We start from the raw sequence: 22,287 nt of genomic DNA, 5'->3' as shown, positions 1-22,287 counted from the left end.
TTGATGTTAAGCATTGTGTTTTATTAACTTTTAAAGTGAATTAGAGTAATATCAAAGAAAGGTTCCTGATTACTCCCAATTACATTTTGGATTTGCCCCTGATTCTTCAACAAATAAAGTAAGATCCATGTAAGTATGAAAATCTTATGCCTGGCATTATGGACAAACAGTAAACATTAGCGATTCACAAGAAAATTAAACATTTTACGAAAGGCAGGGCAAACGTTTCGGCAACATGAGGTTACAGGAGAAATGAGGCGCGTCATCCACATGTGCAAAATTTCACCCTTACTCCTCTTCTGGGCTCATACCCACTGAGACAGACTAATGGTTAATTCTCAACAGATCCCTTTTTAGGTTAAGCAACCTGTTTCCACGCACACCGACAGAATAATGTCAGTGTGGAAATCTGGTTGCGATAATACGCAAGTACCAAAATGTGTATATTTACTAAATGATTTTGTCATATGCACATTAACCTTTAATATGTTTCAGTTTTAATAGGCATACTATATTGATATTTTCATGTATTCCTGCATGTTTTGTAGCATCCAGCTTCAGTTGCCACTTCAACTCACATAGATCCAAATGAAAATCTGTAATTTTTCCTTGTAAATCTTTGATCAATTGTTGTATGACCATAACTTTAAATAAATGCTCCGGATTTTGGTGTATATGTCTATATAGAGCATTTGTCACCCTCTTATGTTTTATATCTGACAAATGTTCGTTAAATATGTCCTTCATACGCCTACATGTTTTTCCCACATAGAATGTGGGACAATTTTGGCACTTTGCTAAATATACAACATTTTTACTGTTACATTTGAAATGTCCAAATATATCTATATGTGTGCCATTCACCCTGAAACATTGCCCTGTCTCCAACATATTTTTGCAACAATTCCCCATCCCACATTTAAAATTTCCTTTTACCCTGCACTGCTCCACCTTATTATAGGAAATACATGCCTCCAATATTTGTTTGAATGATCTATCTTTCCTATACACAATTGTTGGCATCTTCCCAACCTTTTCTGATATCTGTTGATCTAAGTGTAAAATTTCTCAATTCCTCCTTATGGTTTCAACAACTTTAAGTGCATCTGTGTTAAACGTTGTAATGAAACTCATGTTCATATTTCTCTGATCTGTTGTAACATTCCTAAATGTAGTGACTGTCAGTGTGTCACCCGTATTATTACCCCTCAAAATTCGTTTAAATATTCCTTCCATATGTTTCCTTATACTTTCTTCTGTAATATCTTTCAATAATTGTGAGGGGTAACCTCAATGCTCAAACATTTTACTAATAAAGGACACTTCCTCCTTAAATTTTTCCAAATCACTCCCCATTCTGGCAGCCCTAACTTTTTGCCCCTTAATAATTGACTTTTTTATGGTAAGGGTGCCAACTATCAAAATTTAAATATGAATTCGAAAAAGTGGGTTTGCGATACATTTCAGAAACCAAACTTTTAGCAACCTTGTCTATAATAATGTGTATGTTTAAATAAGAAATGGATTCCATATTATATCTGTGGGTAGATTTTAAAAAATAAGCTGTCCCATTTATAAATTGAAAAAATTCCTTTAACATATCCTCAGACCCCTTCCAAATCAGAAAAATATCATCCAAAAATCTCGTGTAGTGATGAATCATGGTTGAATATCTACTGTGAAAAACAAACTCCTTCTCCCAGAAGGCCATTACATATAGTTAGCAAACACTGGAGCGCAGGCTGCCCCCATTGCCACTCCGGTTGCCTGTTTGAAGTATTGGCCTTCAAAAAATACCAATTTATTTTTTAGTACTAATTCCATTAACGCCAGCAGTTTGTTAACCTGATCTTGATCATACATTTGTGTCTTTAATAATTGAACCTCCAGCCATGTTAAACCTACATCATGGGGTATGACTGAAAAGAGGTTAAAAACATCTATTGTGACTAAATACATATCTTCACTTACTTCCACTGAATTTAGTTTCTCCAAAAAATTCCAAGACTCCTTACTAATATAGGAGAACGTCTTGGAACGTTTACCATCTACAATTTGTCTAAAACTGGGATTTTTTAGCCCTTTATGTATTTTTGGGATACCAAAGACATTGGATGCCATTGTATGGTCATTTTTCATATATCTATACTCGTCTTCTCTTATTTGGCCCTGATACACCATGTCATCCAGTGCCATGTCTATCAGTCTATACATGATGTGTTTACCTCATTCAAGGAACTTTCACTATATGTTCCTTCCATAAATGATGCATTCATACTGTTTAAATAATCACACCTATTTATTACAATTCCGTTGCCTTTATCAGGCTTCATTATACAGATCTTTTTATCATTGGCCATTTCCATTAATAGCCCGTATTCATATTTATTTAAATTATTAAATACTTCTTCTCTTGGTCCCTTAAAATAATCCCTTATATCTTTTTCACACATTCTCTTAAATGCCTCCATGAGATGATTATTAGGTGGATTAAAAATACTAGGCTTTTTTATAGCAGCACATTTATTTTCAGCAACATTGTTAAATAAAATTTTACAGTTGAGTTTACGTACAAATAACTTAACATCGATAAGCGTTTCCACAATATTCCCCTTCCTACTTGGCACAAAGGGCATGCCCTTTGCCAACAAGTTTGCATGCTCAGTGTTCAAACATTTACTAGAGTAATTATAAATATTAAAGTCCCGAGCTGTATTGTGTATGATTTGGGGTAACCTTGCCCCTTCTATTACATCTAACAACAATTCTAAATCTGTTCCTTTGTAACCACAATCAACAGCATTACAATATTCAAAAGTACTTGCTCCCAAATAATTGGTGTTGTTTGAAACATCTTTTATTTCAAACTCACCATTTCCATTCTGTTGGCCACTATCTTGCTTCCGAAAGGGTTGTTCAAAAAGTTTGTCTACTTCCGCATTGAATGACATATCCAAGAGATTTATTTCTGAAATCTCTGCTGTCTCTGCGTTTTCGGTCAAGCTCCTTGATAATTGTAGGATGTCTCCCCATCCCGTAAAAAAGACCCCACAGATTGTTGCCCCTTCTCTCATAGGCATTCCGAACGCCTCACATCTCCTTCATTATAATTCAAACAGTTGAAACGCTGGTCTTGATGAGCTCTCTGCTTAGACGTCATTTCCTCCTCATTTTGTAAACCACGACTTGTCCCTTGATTGGTGTTGCCATGGTTTCCCACCGACAATGGGTACACTTTCTCATTTGCATATTCATCTAAGTCTCTTTTTAACTTTTTGCATTTGCATAAAAAAATATTATTCCAAATGCCATCCACTTTACCCAGGATATTATTATAGTTGGTTTGATACTGGTCAAAGACCAAATCCCCTCAGATTAAATTATTGTTCGTTTCAAGTCTCTGAGAAATCACTTTTAAATCCTTAGTAATAAATTTGACCATTATTTTTAGGAGCTCCAACCCCATCCGATCGAACAGTTCATGTAATTCCTTTAACATGTCAGCATTTTCGCTTGCACCATTAGGATATTTCCAAAACCTGAGACCTCGAGGAATTTGTTTGAGGTCCAGTTTCTTGCTAAATAAGCATTTTCAAGTTGTAATTTTTTATACACAAGCAAATGTTTTTCAAACTGTCCCAATCTTTCTACTAAACTTATATTTCTAGGTAAATTACCCAGTTCATTGCCCGAATTGTTAAATAAATTCCGCTGGAAATTAAAATCTTTATTTTTCCAGAAACTAAAATCCATATTGGGCTCACCATTAGTTCTTACAGTGAAATTGTCATTAATCTTGGGTTGAACTCTCTCTGTTTCACATACCATTGGTACTGGCTATGAAGTTGCTGACGGCTGGGTTAAAGGCAGTCCTAAACTGCCGAAAATACTTTGTAGGCACACTTTGTTTTTCCACCAGAGATCATATCTGCGTGGTGTGTACCGCCAGTTGATTATTTATTTGTTGAAGTAAAGCCAAGACATCTGTGTTCGAACTGGATCCCTCCATGGCAAACAGACCAACTTCGGAACAACTCCACTAACCAACTTGTACATATGACGCCAGGAAACCAAATACCAAACACAGGTTTATTGACTAAAAAGACGTTGAGCGCTTTCTTCCCTATCCTTAGGGACTTCCTCAGAACAAACATAAAACATCAACCCAGCCCTTAAATACCCTCAAATCTCAATACAATTAAATAATTAAAATCCAGTAAATTAATTCAATTAACCAATGTAATTCACATTTACAAAATGCATTTTCAAATTAAAAAAGCTATGCTATATATAATCTCATTACATGCAAACCACTTTTAAAATACCCTTAATATACGACCATATCGATGTAAAACACATGAATAAAAACATTGTGTCTGAATTACAGGCCCTTATGGCAGTGGAGCCCTTCATTATCTTCCATGCAGACAGGATTTCCCTCAGGACCAATCCTTACTTTATGCCCAAGGTGGTGTCTAGTGTGGCCCTAAATCAGTCCATTCATTTGCCTACTTTTTTCCCTAATCCATAAAACAAAGGAAAGAGAATACTGCACTCTTTGGACGTGCACAGACAACTTAGATTTTATTTGGACAGGACTAAGCCTCTCAGAAATTCTGAACAGCTGCTAGTTGGCTTTGCTGCAGAGGCAAAGGGGAAAGCCATTTCTAAGCAAACCATTTCTAAATGGATAGCCCATTGCATTCATTTATGCTATAAGCACCATGGAAAACCTACCCCACAGGGGATTAGATCACATTCCACCAGGGCTGCATCTACCTCTACAGCCTTTCTCAGAGGAGTCCCTACCAGGGACATCCTAGAAGCTGCTACCTGGGGGTCTGTACATACCTTCACCAAGCATTACCACATGCCTATTTTGTCTAAATCCAGAGATGGTTTTGCCACTGCAGTTTTGCAGGGCTTAATAGCTGCCCCTAATGCTCTCTATAACTTCCTCCCCTCTTCCTTAGATTTGGGAATCAACCCAAATGTAATGACTGTAACAGTGAAACACGAAGAACATAGTACAGTTGTGTACACTTACCATAAATGTAGATGTTTGAGTGTATTCACTGTTGCAGTCCTGGTTACCTTCCCTTCAGCCCCCTGACTTCTCTTGGTGATACCTTTCCTTCTTGTATGGTGTATTTTAGCTTTCTGGTGTATTTGCTTTTTGTTGGAGGTGTAACATAACATATAATTGCTTCCCATTATGGGGGCACCTGACATCTGGGGCAAGAAAAACTGATGTAATGGCGTCGGCTGCATGTTTTATACCCCTGACGACCTGACATCATGGAAGAGGAGACAGCATCCGACACAGGAATCCAAGACTCTGGTATTCAGGCCGGCCGAGGGCTACCTGCAGGCAGATAACCCAAATGTAATAACTGCAACAGTGAATACACTTGAACATATACATTTATGGTAAGTGTACGCAACTGTACTTCTCTTTGGGCCTTGGCCCATTCTTTAAATCAAAAAAAAAACTTTGTAGCTTTATAACTAATAGCTTTTCTTTTTAGGATTGGTTGCCTTAGGGCATTTTGTAGTCTGTCTACCTGGATAAGCCAATTGGTTTTAAGAGGTACACTGAACCCGATAGAAAAATCCCATACTCAGACGCACATGACAGATGTGTTTATTGTTTGGGGGCTGCTCACTTGGCTTCCCCTTGCAAGATATGTGAGGATTTCAATCCTCGGGCAGTCTAGGAACATATAAGTAAGTTAATTTTAAAAGGCTTCTGCCTGCTCAACTTTCTTCTTCAGGGGCTCAAACTACCCCTTTAAGGAATTACAGGGCTCCAAGGCAAAAAAGCACTGCCATAAAGAGTCCAGGGTGTCCTCTGAACCTCCAACTAAGATCGCTAAAGAGTTGGATCCGAGGATGTCTGCTTCCTGGGATCCAGTAGACTTGACGGCTCTGAGTGAGCCTGCTTCCGAACTGTCTTCCTTGACGGATCCTACCAGTTTGGGTCCAACCTTTCAACGTCTTTCTAAGATCCGTAAGTTCCCGGATCTGGGATCTAGTATTCATTCACCGGGAGATCCATAAGATCGTTTTCTCCCACGGTGCCGACCAAGATTTTGCAGACACCTAGACATTCTAGACCATCCAATGTGGCTTCTTCCAGATCGTCTAGGAGCCTGTACGATGACGTGGACAAAATGGTTAGGTCCATTATCAAGGCTAAGATCCAGATGGAGGTACTTCAAGCTCTGTCCCCTCGTGAATCTGAGAGTGTCCCTAACACTTCTTTTCTTTCTTCTCTGATCCGTATAGTCTCGGAGCCCCAGGACAGCAGTCTACCAAGGGATTTGGGGTCAGATCAGAGGACCATTACTTCCTCGACACCAACCATGACCATGACTAACTCTGCTCTGAGATCCTCGGATCAGAGTGAGTCCTCGGTCTGTGATGTCACGGCCGGATCCGAGAGGTGAGGTTCAGCACCAGTTTTGTCCGATCTTTCCTTCCCCCTTGGAGCTTCGCCTTTCGACAGTGCAGGTCCAGTTTTATTGGAGAGCTGGGGCTCTAGGGTTCTCCTTCCTTCTTTCTCAGTGGCTTCGGCTCTGAGGGAGTGGAGGAGGGTGTCCCTGAGGCCTTCAGCTTTCTGAGTTTTAGAAAAGGCTTTCTCTGCGGACAGAGCTCCAGACCCTTTGACTTCTGCTCCTCCCCATGTTCCTGCATCAGATCTAGGCCTTCCACCTTCCATTTCTGTTCAAGGTCAGCCCGCCTCTAATGACCTCCAAACTTTTCCACCTGAGGTGGCCCCTTCATCTACCAACTCCTCACCTGAATGTCCCACAGAGGCGATCCCACTGAAGAGGACGTGCAAGTGGAGGTACTTGGATTCCCCTATGGAGTCCCTCACTGAGGATACGGACTAAGATGAGGGGGACGGATCACCCAAATCACCACTGGGCAATGTCTCTTTTGCAGACATCTTATAAATCTTCAAACAAAGAGGTGGCTGGTCATCCAAAAATCCTTCTTTGGAGGAGTCTTGTCGTCCATCAGGCCTGGAAGGAGCCGGACACCATAGAGCCTGTGCCAAAACGTCCAAATAAGATTCTTTCTCCCCCAGAGGACCTATCATTTTGGAGCAAAGGCATTTCCATTTATGCTATGGTTGTGGCAGCTGCTGCTAAAGAGCTTGTACAGCAGAGCTCGACTGCCCACCCACTGAACAGGGAGTCCAGAGCACTGGACGGGTTCAGGAAGCGCACGTTCACCTCTGTGACTTTTTTGCTTAGAGAGCTTAATTACTTGGCACATTTTATTCGCCTACAGAGAGACCTAGTGAAGAAACTATCTGAGTCCTTAAAGGAGTGCTTGCCTAAGGAAGAGCTAGATAAAGTTTCTTCAAAGCTGACCACTCTTACTTCATTAGCAAACTCTTCCATGAGGCTCATTTTCCATTTGGCAGAATGATCCTCAAGGGCAGCCGGCACCATTATTACGATAAGCAGACATGCATTGATCAGGCTTTTTGATTTTGCAGAGTCCTTTAAGGCATCTTTTGTCGATGTTGCTTTTGATGGGTCCTCTTTGTTTGGCCCATCAGTGAAGGACACCCTGACCCACAGCGAGAAAGAGGGTAAGACCTTGTCTGCCATGTGGATCAAGTTTTCCACCCCTCAGTGAACCTATTCTAGAAATCAGAGGGGCTAAGAAAACTCGGTTCCAAAAATCACAAGATTCCTTTCCTGATCAAAGTGGAGAGTACTCTTCCAGAGATAGAGGAGGAAGTTTTAATGGGAGATGCCACCCAAGAGGCAGAGGGGATCTGCACAATCAGGCTTTAGGGAACCCTTTTCTGACAAGCCCTTTCAGCACTCCTGAAGTGCTGCCTGGCTGTCCGACTCAGGAGGCAGTCAGGGGCTGTTTTTTCATGCACCCAGACACCTGGGCCCAAATAACGTCAAATGCTTGGGCGCAAAGTATAATATCCATTCCCAGCTGATGGCGCAGTGGTGCATTGGTAGCGTTGTCGTATCACAGCAAGAGGTTCTCTGGTTCAATTCTTGGCTGGGGTGCCTTCTGTGTGGAGTCTGCATGTCCTCCCTGCATTGGTGTGGGATTTCTCCGGGTGCTTCGGTTTCTTCCCACATTACAAAGACATGCGTCTGGAGCATTTCTCCCTGGGCCTCTGCTGAAAATTGGCTTTGTTCTAAGTTGGACTTTCCTGGTAAACAAATGTTAAATAAATAAATAATTCCTTTTCTCTCCCCCTCCAAAGTTTCAAAAGAAGCTCCTCGATGTTTCACCCAGTCAGATGGAGTTGGCAGTCCCTGAGATCAAAAAGTTACTGCAAAAGAGAGTCATCCAAGAGGTCCCTACCGAGCAGAGAGGATCCAGAACTTACTCCTGTTTCTTTTTAATGAAAAGAAAACAGGGGACCTAAGGCCTATCCTGGACTTAAGCAAGCTCAGTTTATACGTAAAGAAAGAGAATTTCCGGATAGTTACGGTTCGCTCCATCCTTCCCTTACTAAGGAAAGATGATCAGATGTGCTCTGTGGACTTTAAAGGATGTGTACTATCACATAAAAATAGCAAGTCGCTCCATAAGTCAAATGACCTTTCGCATGGGAGCCAGTCACTTCCAATTCTGAGCCCTGCCCTTTGGATTCACCACAGTCCCTCGGGTGTTTACCAAATGCATAGCAGTGGTCACAGCTCATGTACAACTGCAAGGGTTTCAGGCATTCCCATATCTAGAATATTAGCTCCTAACTGCCCCAACCCATCAACTTTCTCAGGCCAGAGACTATCTATGTTGGATTTCCCATGAACTAGGCATCACCATAAACTCAGACAAGTCCACAGCCATTGCCTTTTCAAACCTTGGAATTCATTGGGACTCAGTTGAACACAGTTACACAAGTAGCTGCCTTGCTCCAACATCACATCAACACTTTGACTCTTCAGGTACAAGCTATATTATCTCATCCAACTCCTCCTGCCAGATTAATTTTATGTGCCCTGGGATCTATGGCAGCTGTCATAATTCTAGTACCTCTAGCCAGATACTATATGCACATTCTACAGTGGACACTAGTAGTTCAGTGGTCAGTTCTGCATCAACCCCTATCTGTTCCTATCAGACTGACCAGTGTTTGCAGAAGCCATTTAGTGTGGTGGCTTTGATCTGACCTTTCAGTAGGCAGACCGTTTATTCTTTCCCCTCCCAATAACCACAGTGACCATGGATGCTTCCTATCTAAGGAGTGGGGGACATTTTGAGGGGAAGATGGTCCAGGGCACGTGGACTCCCCTAGAGACGAGATTGCATATAAATGTCCTAGAAATGAGGGCTGTCCTCCTATCGTTGCAAGTCTTTCAGGACATCCTACTTCTGAGAAATGTTGTGATTCACACCAACAACATGATATGGTATATCAACAAGCAAGGAGGAAACTGTTGATACTCACTATGCAGAGAGGCCATGAGAGTTTTGGAATGGGTGATTTCTTCACACCACTTTCTACTTGCAACACATGTACCAGGGAAGTCCAGTGTGTTGGCGGACAGGCTCAACAGGTCCATTCTGATGCCACACGAGCTTCCCTCAGTTAGTAACGAACAAGATATTTAACTGATGGGGTCTTCCCTGCTGCTGTCTCTTTGCATCCCCGCACAGTAACAAGTGCAGCAGTTACTTCACTGTGATCCCTGAGAGACACTGTAGTCCACGATTGCCCCCCCCCCGGTCTTCTTTATGCTTCCCCTCCTCTTCCACTGATTCCAAAATTCTTCAGAAAGCCAAACGTTTGAAGAGTACTGTGATCCTCATTGCCCCATTTTCGCCTCATCAGATCTGGTTCTCCTATCTCTGGTCTCACCTAAGATATCCTCCATGGATACTGGAACCCAAACCAGACCTCCTTTATCACCCTACACTAGGACTCCACCCGGATCCTGGCACACTCAAGTTAACCACTTAGTTTCTGCAGTTCTCTTGATTGCTAGAGGGGCCAGGTTTTCCTCACCTGTCAAAGCGATCATTCTAGCTTCCCAGAAGGCTTCCACCAAAAAGGTATATAAACACAAGTGAAAAAGATTTTCTATGTGGGCTGTTAATCATCACATTGACAATTGTCCAATGCGTGTTGCTTATATTCTTTAATTTCTTGAGACCATATTTAAAGAGGGACCCAGTTGTGCAACTATTAAGTTCCAGCTAGCAGCCATTTCCAATTTTCATTTAGGATTACCTTCGGGTTCTGTAGCGTCATCCAGAATATGTAAAGCTTTTCTCAAAGGTGTCTTTCTTCTTAGGCCTCCGATCAAAGACCCCACTCCTCTGTGGGATCTAATTGTTATCTTGCAAGCATTGACCTAAAAACCCTTTGAACTGGCTGATGCTTGTGACTTGAAATTTTTGTCTTGGAAGTCTGTCTTTCTCATAGCCATTACTTCAGCAAGAAGAGTTTCTGAGTTGCAGGCACTGTCATCTAAGCCTCCATACATAATTTTTACAAGGATAGTTTTTCCCTATGTGTTAAACCGTCTTGTATGTTGGGCACATAGTCTAAAATAAATCAGAGCATTCATTTACCAGTGTTTTTTCTGAATTATTCTAACAAAGGAGAATATATATTACACTCCTTGGATCTTCACAGACCGTTACGTTTCTTTCTACATATAACAAAACAATTCAGAAAATCTGAGCAGCTATTTGCCTCCTTTTCCTCTAACCATAAAGGTCAAGCAGTTTCTAAAGTGACATTAGCTAGGTGGATAATTGCATTTTATGACAAAAATGGTCTGAAATTGCTTAGTACTCCAAAAGCCCATTCAACAAGATCTGTAGGTTCTTCAGTGGCTTTTTCATCTAGACTTCCAATTGACGATATTTGTGCTGCAGAACTTGGTCTAAGTCTCAGACTTTTGTGACCCATTATAAGTTGCACATGATCTCCACGAGTAGGACATCTTTTGGCTCCTTGGTACTGCAGCATATCCGTCTTTGAGGCCACCAAAGAAATCATGTAATTGGGGACTCTGACCCATCAGTGAAGCAGAATGAGAGGGTCAGCATCAGACTTATTAGTTATGTACTTACCATAACTTATCTGTGTTGTCCTTCTCTCATTTTGCTTCACCTTCCCACCCAGCCATCTCCCTCCTAAAAAGTCTATTTTTAGAGGATCTGAAGAAACTTTTGTAGGAACCTACATTCCGGGTTGAGCCCTTGGTTCCTTTTCTTTTTTTCTGTCTTCTTCTGTTAGAGGCAGCAAACTCGATCTGAGGAGGTAGAGCTAGGGACAGAGGACTGTGGGTAAGGGGGGAGCTCAAGCCTGGAAGCTAAACTCTGTTGAAGGCAGCTGAGTCAGATCCAAGGATCGGATCCGTAACCAATCAGTGAAGCAGAATGAGAGAAGGACAACACAGATACCAAGTTATGGTAAGTACATAACTAATAATTAATGCTCTTCTATGTAAAATAGAGCTGTGTGCTTAAAGAATTGGTGATCATTTACATTTACCCCTTTCTCACTTAACAGAGTGAAGAAGACAATAGTGTGATAGAGCTTAAACGGATAGTGTAGTTGTACTCTTGTACACTGCAAGTATGTCAGATGCTGGAGATGTCTGTTTTGCTTTTATCCTGTTTTTTCAACAACTTTTTAATATACTGAGGATGTGCTAGTCTTCCTTGTAAAAGGTTATGCAAGTGTGAGGCATTGTCAGTAGGTGCTATTGTCTTAACTACAACCAGTTATGTTTTTATTAATGCTTATAGAACACCCATCACATGTTCTTGAGAGGTGTTACTTATCTAGGTTGGTACAGAAGGAACAAATACAAGAACTGAATAAATATAAAGGATGTGAATGTAAGATACCAGGTTTAGACTGAAATGGTACATTACATATCACCATAGGTAACGCATTATCTATTTGAGTAGGTAATATTAGCATTACATCATGTTACTTTTCCACAGCCATTTTCAGTTTAATGTAACAACAGCTTTACACTGATTCATATTAATTTTTTTATAGTTCAGAGTCTGGCCCACGGTGTAGTTCTCCTGTGGATACTGAAAGCAGCGCATCTGATGGAAACCCAAAGCAAAGTCAGGATAAGAACTGTAAGTAACCCTCTCTATAGTTTGTGTGTTGAAATTGTATGTTTTGGGCATAATCTGGTTTTGCTGGCTGGCACAGACCATGATAATGGCCTCTTCTACTATTCTCTTATTCTTTAGCTGCAGTGATCAGAGGCATAAGAACACATGCTGTGATAACATTCTTTAGGTAGTAGGGCATGCACAGTCACTTCTTTCTTCAGTTCTTTTGCACTGCGCAGAGTTTGGATCTTGATCCAAACTCTTGTCGGAGAAAAGTCTTCGCATTCATTATGAGTTGAGACAAAAATGCTTTAGGTGTTCTTAAAATCGGCAGATTATAGTTAAGTCTCATACTAGTACTGCTTCTGTTTGGTGTCTGACCAGAAGAGTTGCACATGTAGTCTTTAACCTTACCACTTAAAGGTGAAGTAGAGACTATCTCCAAACCTTTCTCATAGATGAAAAGATGGTATTATTGTATGGTCTTCAGTATCATGGGATTGGCACAAAGGTTTCCAAAATGAACCCAGGCTTTCATCTATAGTGAACGGGGAAAGGTGGGACACAGCTGGACACTGATCAAATAATTTGCTTTCCAAGTCTGTTGAAAAGTGCCTTCCACTTCCTACACATTGAACTTTGTCTAACTGGCAAGAAATTGAGTTTGTATACTTTATTTCTGAAAGTTTCAAGGTGAACTGGGGAGGTGTCTTCTTAGTCAACCACCTTTGTGGGTGAATCCCTGGATGGTAACTTCTTCCCCTGCATAGTTGGGTACTTGGAGCAAGATAGCAGCTCTTGTAATATACTTCCACAAGTTCCACACTGAAGAGTTTGCAGTATCTTTGTGGATTGTGAAATCTGCTCCCCTCCCCAAAAGCCACCACTGCTAAATGGAATGGAATAGAGGAGACTGTTATTCCCCATGCCCAGTGCCCCCCCCCCCCACACACACACACAAAATAATGCTGGTTGTCAGCGCATTGTTCAGCCTTTTCTAGGGCTCATTCTTGCAGATACTATAGTGTTTAGCTAGGGAAAAATCTGATGGTGCTTGGACACCACTCCACTCCCCAAGGCTACCTTGTTATCGCTAGTTTGTGCCCAGGCTACTCATACCCAGATTAAGCCTTGTGCTTGTCATGCCATGTCCCATGCTGTTTGAATTTTGAGGAGTGCACTTTGACAAGTTAAAGAAGAAGAGTGTTCTCTTTTCCATCTAAATCAGCCTTGGAGGGTGATGTTTTAAAACAACTGAGATGTTCATAATTAGATCACTGTTGCATTAACCTAAGCTGTAATGGACAAATCCAGCCAAGGATTGGAAGACCAGCCATCTTCCAAAGCTTTAGAGCACCTTCCACACATCCTAACCACTGTAATAGTACAAGGAGAGTGGCATAAAGATAGTGGTATGGGTGCCAAAACCCCAGAACTTTCTTGCTGTTGAAGCATCCAGCAAGTCTTTCTGCTGCGGATTCATGGTTTTGGCTTTTTGCTAGTGCTTCACAAAGTACCCTGTTCATAGATTCATAGGTGTGTACTAGGCTAATGGCCCTGAAGCCTTTGCAAGCCTAGCCCTTAGGATTACCCTGGCATCTTGTCACCCGACCTTAGTTCCTAGTGCCTCTGTCGAGTAGAGCCACTGGAGTGATCCCCAGGGTGAATTTTCTTTTTCCCATCCACTCATCAATATTTCTCTTGAAGAGGGCCAGTGAGGTGCTCTGCTTGACATGTATGGGAAGTGTATTCCATACCATTGGCAGTCTCTGGGTTATGAACCTGTCCCTCCAGCATGTTCTGTTGATTGTGGTAATGACTTTGAGGACTCTGGAGCGTGTGGTGCGGAGGGATTGGGATTTCTTTAGATGTAGCATTTCTAACAGAGCTGGGTCAGACATGGCTTTGTAAGTCAAGCAGAGATCACCTCTAAGTAGACGATATGAGACAGAGAATAGTTGGAATTTTTTGAGTCTGTCCATATAGGACAAGTGTTTAAGGCCTAGAATCCTCTTTGTGAGGTACTTTTGCAGCCTCTCCAGTTGTTGCAGGTGTCTAGTGAGGTACATGCTAAATGGGGCATTGTACTCGATGATTGGCCTAATGAGGGAAGAGGAGAGAGAGAGAATGACCTCTTTCTTCCTGCATGCAAAACCCTTAGTAATGAGATGTGCCACATAGAAGGACTTTATGACCACAGTGGCAATGTGGTGGTCAAAAGAGAGGTTGCTGTCAACCTGTGTTCCCAGATATCTTATAACACCCTCTGTGTTCAGTGGACTACCATCGATGTGGGAATTCTAGGGAACCGGGTTTTTCCTAAGGGGAATGATGATGCATTTTTTGGCATTGAGCTTAAGGCCATGGTTCTGGCACCAGTCGTTGGTCTCATTGTTGCCTTCTGTAGGATGTCAGCATCAGTTTGGGAGTTAATAATAGCTCCCAACTTGCAATCGTCTGTGAACTTTGTCAGCCAGAGTCCCTTTGTGTTGGCCTGGACTTCTGAGAAGTAGATACCAAAGGAGAGGACCCAGGACCGAACCCTGTGGGACTTCACTCATGACTGGTCGACAGTCTGACTTAGAGTCAGCTACTTTCACACTGTGGGTTCTATCTGTGAGCCAGTTTGCAACCCACCTAGTGATATAGGGATTGATGCCTAGCTTAGTGAGTTTGTCTATGATTCCGGAGTGTGGAATGGTATCAGAGGCCTTGGCCAGATCATGGTAGGCTGTATGAACTACCTTGCCTTCATCCACAGCTCTGGTGACCGACTCAAAGAAGTCAAAGTTGACCGACTCAAAGAAGTCAAAGTTGACCAGGTGTGATCTACCCTTCACAAAACCAAACAACATAGGATCCAGAGTTTGGAGATTCCCTATATCCTTATTTATTAGGTCCATGATGATGATGCGTTCCATAGCTTTGCATATCAGACTCGTCAGGCTAATGGGGCGATAGTTCCCGGGGTCTGTAATTGCTCCTCCCTTGTGGAGAGGGATGACTGTAGCAGTGCACCATTCGGTAGGGACAAAGCCTGAGGTGAAGGTGTGATTGAACAGGGCACACAGGTGAGGTGCCAGTTCACTCTGTAGTTCATGTAGAACACAGCCGGGGATATTGTCAGGTCCCATAGAAGCTGTATTTTTGGCCTTGGACAGTGCTGTTTTAACTTGTGCAGCAGTAATATTGGGGTCATGGGCAATCTACTGGTATTGTGATTGGTTCTTGGGGTGGGGGGTGAAGTTGGCACTGAATCTGTCGGCCAGTGTATTATCAATATCTGTTGGCTCGGTATAGCAGGTACCATTGTGCAGTAGCTGAGAGCAAATCTGGGTATTGCCGTGGAGATTCTTTACATAACTATAGAAGGCTTTGTGGTTGTCTTTACTATCTGCTGTAATACTGTTTTCATAGCTAGATTTAGAGGATTTAATGTGGGATCTCAACCTTTTGTTGAGGCTGATAAGGGAGTTTTTCCAGTCTTGGGACTTCACCTTATTCCACATCAGTTTCCTCTTTCTGTTGTAGAGCTTATTTATGGCAGAGGACCACCAGATTGGCTTCCATTTTTTTGAGGAGAACGTTATGGTTTTATTGGGTATGGCGGGATCCATGCATTTGTGTATGTATGCGTACAGGGAGGTACGTCTTAGGTCATTCACACCCACATGTACAGTGACAGAGTCATATTTGTACGTGTTGTTGAGGAACCTGAGTGCATGTGTTATGTGGCATATCCTGGCACCTGACAGGCAGCTGACTGTTACTTTCTCCTTATTCAACCTAGTGAGTGGGACATCAGTGTGCCTCACTATCGAGTCACCTATGACTAGTGTGTTGGGCATGCTGTTTTGCCTTAGAGGCTTTGGTTAAGTGGCACACTGTTTAGGAGAGTTGTGTGTCCCGTGATTAGTGTTGTGTTGAGGTGGTTGAGTGCGTTTCTGCCTTGGAGATCTCTGCTGTTTGGGAAGATTTTTATTGAGAGCCTCAGCGAAGGTCGGTGTGTGGTTTGTGTTTTTATTTGAAGACAGCACTGGTGTGTGTTCTGGAGGGCTATGTGTTCCATGTGGTGTGGTCCAAGTGTTGACCTTCTCCTGTTGACCAGCTATTCCGGTCTTGGCTGGAGAGTGCGTGGCTTCCAGTTTGGATATATGTGTATCTCTCGCAAGTCTGAGTGTTGGCAGGTAAGAGGAGAGGGTTGTCAGTGTACATGAGGTAGTTGCTACATTGCCTTAGGATGCCCAGGTTCACCAGGTTAATAGGAGAAAGCACAGGGAACTGGCCTTTAGACATGCCTGGGGGGTGGGCATTAATAATAAGTACTGGAGCTGTTTCCTTGTAGAGTGTTTAGTGCTGGTAGCACTTTTGTGTGCTACAATAATTGCTACAAGAAGTCTGGTAGAGTGCTAAACTAATAAGCTAGTAAAAGTGCAGAAGAGGAGAGAACTAGCAGATCAAAGGGAAGAATTGAAGAGCAGACTTTGGCACCGCTCAGAAGCTTGCAAACAGTTTTGGATACAGCAAATCTGTATCTGGACTATATTAGTTACAGGAAAGGCGGGAAACAAGTGCAGATGTGGGGTTTTAAACCAGAAAGTTGAAAGAGATGGAAAAAAAACTGCCCAAACGGCTAATAAGCTACAATTTTTGGGCCAGAAACCACTCCTCTTGTGGTAGATAGTCTACCTACTGCTTACCACTCCCACTGATAAGCACAGAAAGGCTTGGGGGGCTCAGAAGCTTACAGACAGTCCTGGATACAGCAAATCTGTATCTGGACTACACTAGTTACAGGGAAGGCAGGAAACAAGTGCAAATGTGGGCTTTTAAACCAGAAAGTTGAAATAGATGGAAAAACTGCCCGAACGGCCAATAAACTACAATTTCTGGGCCAGAAACCACTTCTCTTGTGGTAGATGGGCTACCTAGTGCTTACTACTCCCACTGATAAGCTAGAAGGTTTCCCTCCAACACAGAAAGGCTTGGAGGGCTCAGAAGATTACCAGCAGTCCTGGATACAACAAATCTGTATCTGGACTAGACTAGTTACAGGAAAGGCAGGAAACAAGCTTAGAATTTTTTATTTTTTTGGAGACTACTTTCCATTTTCTATGAGAAAACTTTATATTTTTGTCAGGGTTTGTGTCTAGAACTTAGGATCAGTGTTCAGGTGGTTGAGATGTACATTTTTACCTGGGAAAGAGCTTGATACTTAGGCTCCACTACCTACTTATCAGTCAGTTTTTTTCAGAAGACTAATGGACCTGAGTTCCCTTCCATGATTTGCAAGAAACTAAAAGTTCTTTATGGAGACATTTTTTTCTACAGCCTCCCCTCTGCCTTGTCCCTCTATTAGTGATTCTGCTGTGCCCTTATCAGAGTCCTCTGATTGCTTATCTGTTTCTCTCTGTCCCTATGGTGTAGCTCCTGTGTAAACCACTAAAGACAGAGAGGCAGGTAAGTCCTCCAGGGATGGTTGCCTGTCTGCTTTGGGTCTATTCCAGGTTCCTTTTAGTTCCAAAGAAGGCAGGGCACCTCAGCTGCCTAAGTCAGTTTGTCAAACAGATGAAGTTCTGGATGGTCATAGTACAGTCCATACTACCCCCTTTGACGAAGAACGATTGGATGTGCTCTTTAGATCTTCAGTGTGCCTTCTACCATACAAAGATTCAAAGGCAGTCCAAAAGATTTCTTCATTTCCAGCTGGGAGCCAGTCATTACCAATTCAGAGCACTGCCATTCCTTGTTAATACAGCCCCCCCCCGGGTGTTCACCTAGAGTATAGCAGCAGTAGCAGCTCATCTATGACTGCAAGGGGGGTCCATATCTTCCCATATGTAGACAATTGGCTTCTGACTTCTACCTCCAGAGATCTACTGCTACAGCATTACACATTCCTACTCCATCTTGCAAATCAATTAGGAGTAGCTATCAGTAATGTGAAGGTCAGACTGCCTCAATACCTAGAATTCATAGGATGTCAGATCAGTACAGCTCAACAAATTGCCAAACTTCCAGCAGCAGAAATACTGTCATTAAGACTGGTGGCTTCTTAGGTAATTCAGTATTCCATTCCACAAGTAAGATTGATTCTTTGTTAGGTCTGATGGCCTCTACCATCACTTTAGTTCCACTGGTGATGTGCCACATGAGCGTAAAGTAGACTCTTTTGGTGTAATGGTCACAGAGTTTTCATCACTATCATGCCATAATCCATCTCACTCAAGTATGCGCAAGCCATATAATGAAGTGGATAAGCTCTTCATCAGTTGCAGAAGGGAGACCCTTCTGTCCACTGACACCCCAGGCCACAGTAACCATGGATGCTTCCCTTCTGGGAAGGGGGGGCATTTCAAGGGGAAGACTGTTCAAAGTATTTGGTCAACTACAGAGGCCAAACATCACATCACTATCTTGAAGATGAGAGTCAACTACTCTTGCCAGCATTGGTGGAGGGAGCTGATGTTCTTCCATTAAAGGACCACATGGAAGTGCTTTTTATCACAGGGAAAAGATTGTACACCTGTGTGCACTTTTTCAGAAGACCATCAGGAAAAGGAACATAAACTTAAGCATTTTTCCTCAACTGTGTATCTTTCAGCTATGATAGCCAATGAGGATTGGCTGGGTTTTGCCGAAGGCTAATTTAAAGCCTTTCAGTCAATATAGTCTAGTTCTTCCCTTCATTTAAAAAGAAAAAGGTTTCCTTCTCTCTTCGATTCTGATTCAGTCTGAAGTACAGAAATTAGGTTTTACGCTATAATTCTCTAGGTTTTACTCGTGTGAATGGGGATTCTAACTCAGAAGAAATATTTTCTTCAGATTCCCCACCTAAAGAGTTGCCTTTTTCTGACACTAGTAGCAGGATGAAATAATAGCAAAAAGAATGGCAAAAGTGATGCCAAAATTGATAGATAATGGATCACTGTGGTTTTATGGAGAGGAAGCAAACATTTGACAATATTAACAGAACAGTGATGATCCAGAAGGAAGGAGAATATAAGAAAATACCACTGTTGTTGGTAAGTCTTGATGCAGAGAAAGCATTTGACAGAGTAAGCTGGGACATTATGAGCAGAGCAATAAAAGCATTTGCATTCCCTGAAAAAAATATAAGGTTGATTAGGAGAATATATGAGAGATCGGAGGTGAAAATGAAAGTGTGTGGGGTCCTCTCTGATAATCTCTGCTTGAGCAGAGGATATAGGCAGGGGTGTCCTCTCTCCCCATTGTTGTTTGCATTATATTTAGAACCATTGGCAATGAAAGTGAGGGACTCAGAAATTCAAGGATATAATTGGTATGGTAGTCAAGAGAAGGTGGCTGTATTTGTAGATGACATTATTTTATACCTGACAAAGCCAGAAAGGGATATTACAGTGCCATAGAACATAATGAGACAGTTTCAAACCTTTTTGGGATACAAAATTAGTGAAGTCAAAACAAAAGTAATAGCGGTAAATTATGTACCCACATACGAATTGATTCAGCAATATCCATACTTATGGGGACATGATAAAATGAAGTATTTAGGAGTATGGATTTTAAATGATACTGATGTGGTAACTAAGGATATGTGGGAAGAGACCAAACAAAAGATAATACAAAAATTGAGAAAATGAACACTATGTTATATGTATATTTATAGTAAGATACAAGCAGTTAAAATGTTTTTAGTCCCTTTAGTGGATAGTAATTAATAAAGAACTGAAGGATTTTATCTGGCAGGGTAAGACGGCAAGAGTCAAGTGGGATAAGCTGATTCTTCCAGTATAACAGGATGGATTGGGATTACCCAATTTGAAGGGGGTTTTCAGAGCAACACAGTTAAGGCTCCTCTACATAGCACAAGCAGAAAACTGTAACTCAAAATGGAAAGAGATGATCAAGAAACAAGGGGGAAGTTCAAGTAACAGGGAGAGACTGAGATTTCAGATGCAAGCCTTTAAGGAGAACAACAATAATCGTACAGAATAGTATATTCATAAAGTAGCAGAAGGTATTCTAATAACATTCCCTGAATAGCGGAATAAATTTGCTTCTCTTCTGCCTGGTGTACAATGTGTAATCATTCTCCACAAACACTCTGCTGTCTCCCACTTTTAGTACTTTGTCCTTCTGCCACAGTTTTGTCAAAATCAACTCCTTCTGCTGGTAGGATTGCATTTTTACTATTAAAGGTCTGTGTTGCTTTCTCATAGCCAGGTTTGGAGCATACACACGATGTACCCCTTCAACTAACAGCTCCTGCTGTGGAATACCAGTCCAGTTGCTTATTTGTGCTTTCATAAAATTAATGCAGTCTGTTCCTTCCAGCTTCCATGGTGTAGCTGAAAATCTCAGATTTTCCCTATGTGCTCTTTCCTCCTTAATTTTTGAAACATCTCTTCCTGACCAGTCTGATATTCAGCCAGCATTTTCTTCATTTCAGCCTCTGACTTTTGCACTTTGTCACCTCATCTGATTATTTGTTTAAAGCTTCTTCCATTTTTTCCAGCCTTTGGTTGTTTGTGTTGATATACTCCATTGGTGTTTCGTTTATTTTACCAGGTCTTTGTGCAGTTGTCTTCCCGTAGGTTACTGGAATTCATGTTGTTTTTTGCTGAACAGCTGCAGAAATTTCCAAAGTCAGTGTTTCTTCCTCACTAGTTGTAGCTGACTTTTTTCCAGGTCCTCTGTATTTCTTTTTTCTTGGCATCCAGGCAGTGCACTTACTAGCCAGTTACTGAAATTTACTCATAAACACAAGTCTACTGTCCTTCTCTCCTGAGTTTCGTTTTTCCCACTGGGAGAGCTAGAACTAAGTTGTTAGTCAATGTATAGCCATCTTGGAAGTCCCTAGATATATTTTATTGTTAGTACAGTATAGGGTAGTGATAGGTTTAGGTTGGTTAATTGTAATTTTCAAGCATTTTTATTTTTTATAGTCTGAAATTTCCATATTGTTCTGTTATTAGAGTATAACTTAGGTTAATATAGTATTTCTGTGTGTGAGTGTTTTTTTAGAGTAGTAAAACAGTAAGATAGTTCCTTGTTGAGTGTTTTTTTGAGACGTAAAACAGTAAGATAGTTCCTATTCTTATAAGGGTTTAGATTGTTGGAGCACGTATATACAGTTTATTCTAATAGTGTTTACATAGTTTTCTGATCTCAAACAAATTATCAGTATCCAAAAAGTGTTCAGTTTGTGGACACAAGATCCCTCCTCAAGGCCTCCAGTGTGTGTGTGTGTGTGTGTGTGTGTGTGCGTGTGTGTGTGCGCGCACGCGCGCGTGTATGTTGTTTAGTTGCCACTCATCTTCAGTCAGACTGTGACATTTGTGCTGCATTTGGCTCTAGGTCTGAATGGGGTAGGAGGGAAAAACTAATTATTAAAGGATTGCTTCCCCCACTTAGAGTCTTCAACACCTACAGTGTCTTCTGAATTAAGACGTCCATCTGCTTCTCACAGTGCTGAGAAGAGAAAGGAGAAAGAAAAAGACAAGTCTGATGATAAACACAGAATGAAACATTTAGAGAAAGGACTGAAGAAAATAAAGCAGTATTCCGCAGTGGTACAGCGGTAGCATTGTTATCTCACAGCAAGAGGTTCTCCCGTTTGATTCTCGGCTTGGCTTGGGAGTGCCTTCTGTGTGGATTCTGCATGTCCTCCGCGCGGTTGGGTAGCTTTCGAAAGACATGCTTCCGTAAATGGGCGTGCCTTTATTGAAAGTTGGGCGTCGAGCTGGCACCTCGGCATTTCCTAAAAATCTGTTGCCAATCATTAGCGGACCGGAGTTTCCCCACTGTGCCGACCCCTTACCGGGAAAAAGCCGAAAGACAAACAACTGAAGAAAATAAAGCAGAAGAGAAGAGGCTCGACAAGTCAAGAAAAGGGTCCCCAGATCCATCTAGTAGATCAGGTCCGAAACAAAAATTTTGAGGGAGCCTATTCCACCTGCCAGTCTAGTCCAAACTTTGCCCCACCTCAAGTTACTTTTCTCCGGAGCTGGTAAGCCCTTGGTTTCATTCACTGAACCTCCTGGACAAACAGCCTTCTAGACCTCCGTCAGTAGCCTCATCATCAAGGTCTGTAAGATCCACCAGAATTCTCATGGAAATGGATGTTGACTGCATGATGAGGAAGTTTTTGAGGACACACATTCAAATGGGAGCCCTTCTGGCACTGTCCCTGAAGAGAAGACCAAGTACAAGCCCAAC

General features: G+C 41.8%; 1 protein-coding gene across 3 annotated transcripts in view; it reads left to right on the top strand.

Moving 5' to 3' along the window:
• Positions 1–22,287, top strand: part of PPP6R2 (protein phosphatase 6 regulatory subunit 2) — a 4,227,669-nt gene that overhangs the window by 3,548,481 nt on the left and 656,901 nt on the right. For all 3 annotated transcript variants that reach the window (XM_044088566.1, XM_044088567.1, XM_044088565.1), the window contains exon 21: positions 12,017–12,105. In XM_044088566.1, the coding sequence (XP_043944501.1) occupies positions 12,017–12,105 (89 nt within the window). The remainder of the gene's footprint in view (positions 1–12,016; positions 12,106–22,287) is intronic.

This window comes from Protopterus annectens, chromosome 11.part0 (assembly GCF_019279795.1).
Source record: "Protopterus annectens isolate FY-2018-M chromosome 11.part0, PAN1.0, whole genome shotgun sequence".
Lineage (NCBI taxonomy): Eukaryota > Metazoa > Chordata > Ceratodontiformes > Protopteridae > Protopterus > Protopterus annectens.
The sequence above is the reverse complement of the archived record's forward strand: the minus strand, read 5'-3'. Positions and strand labels throughout refer to the sequence as shown.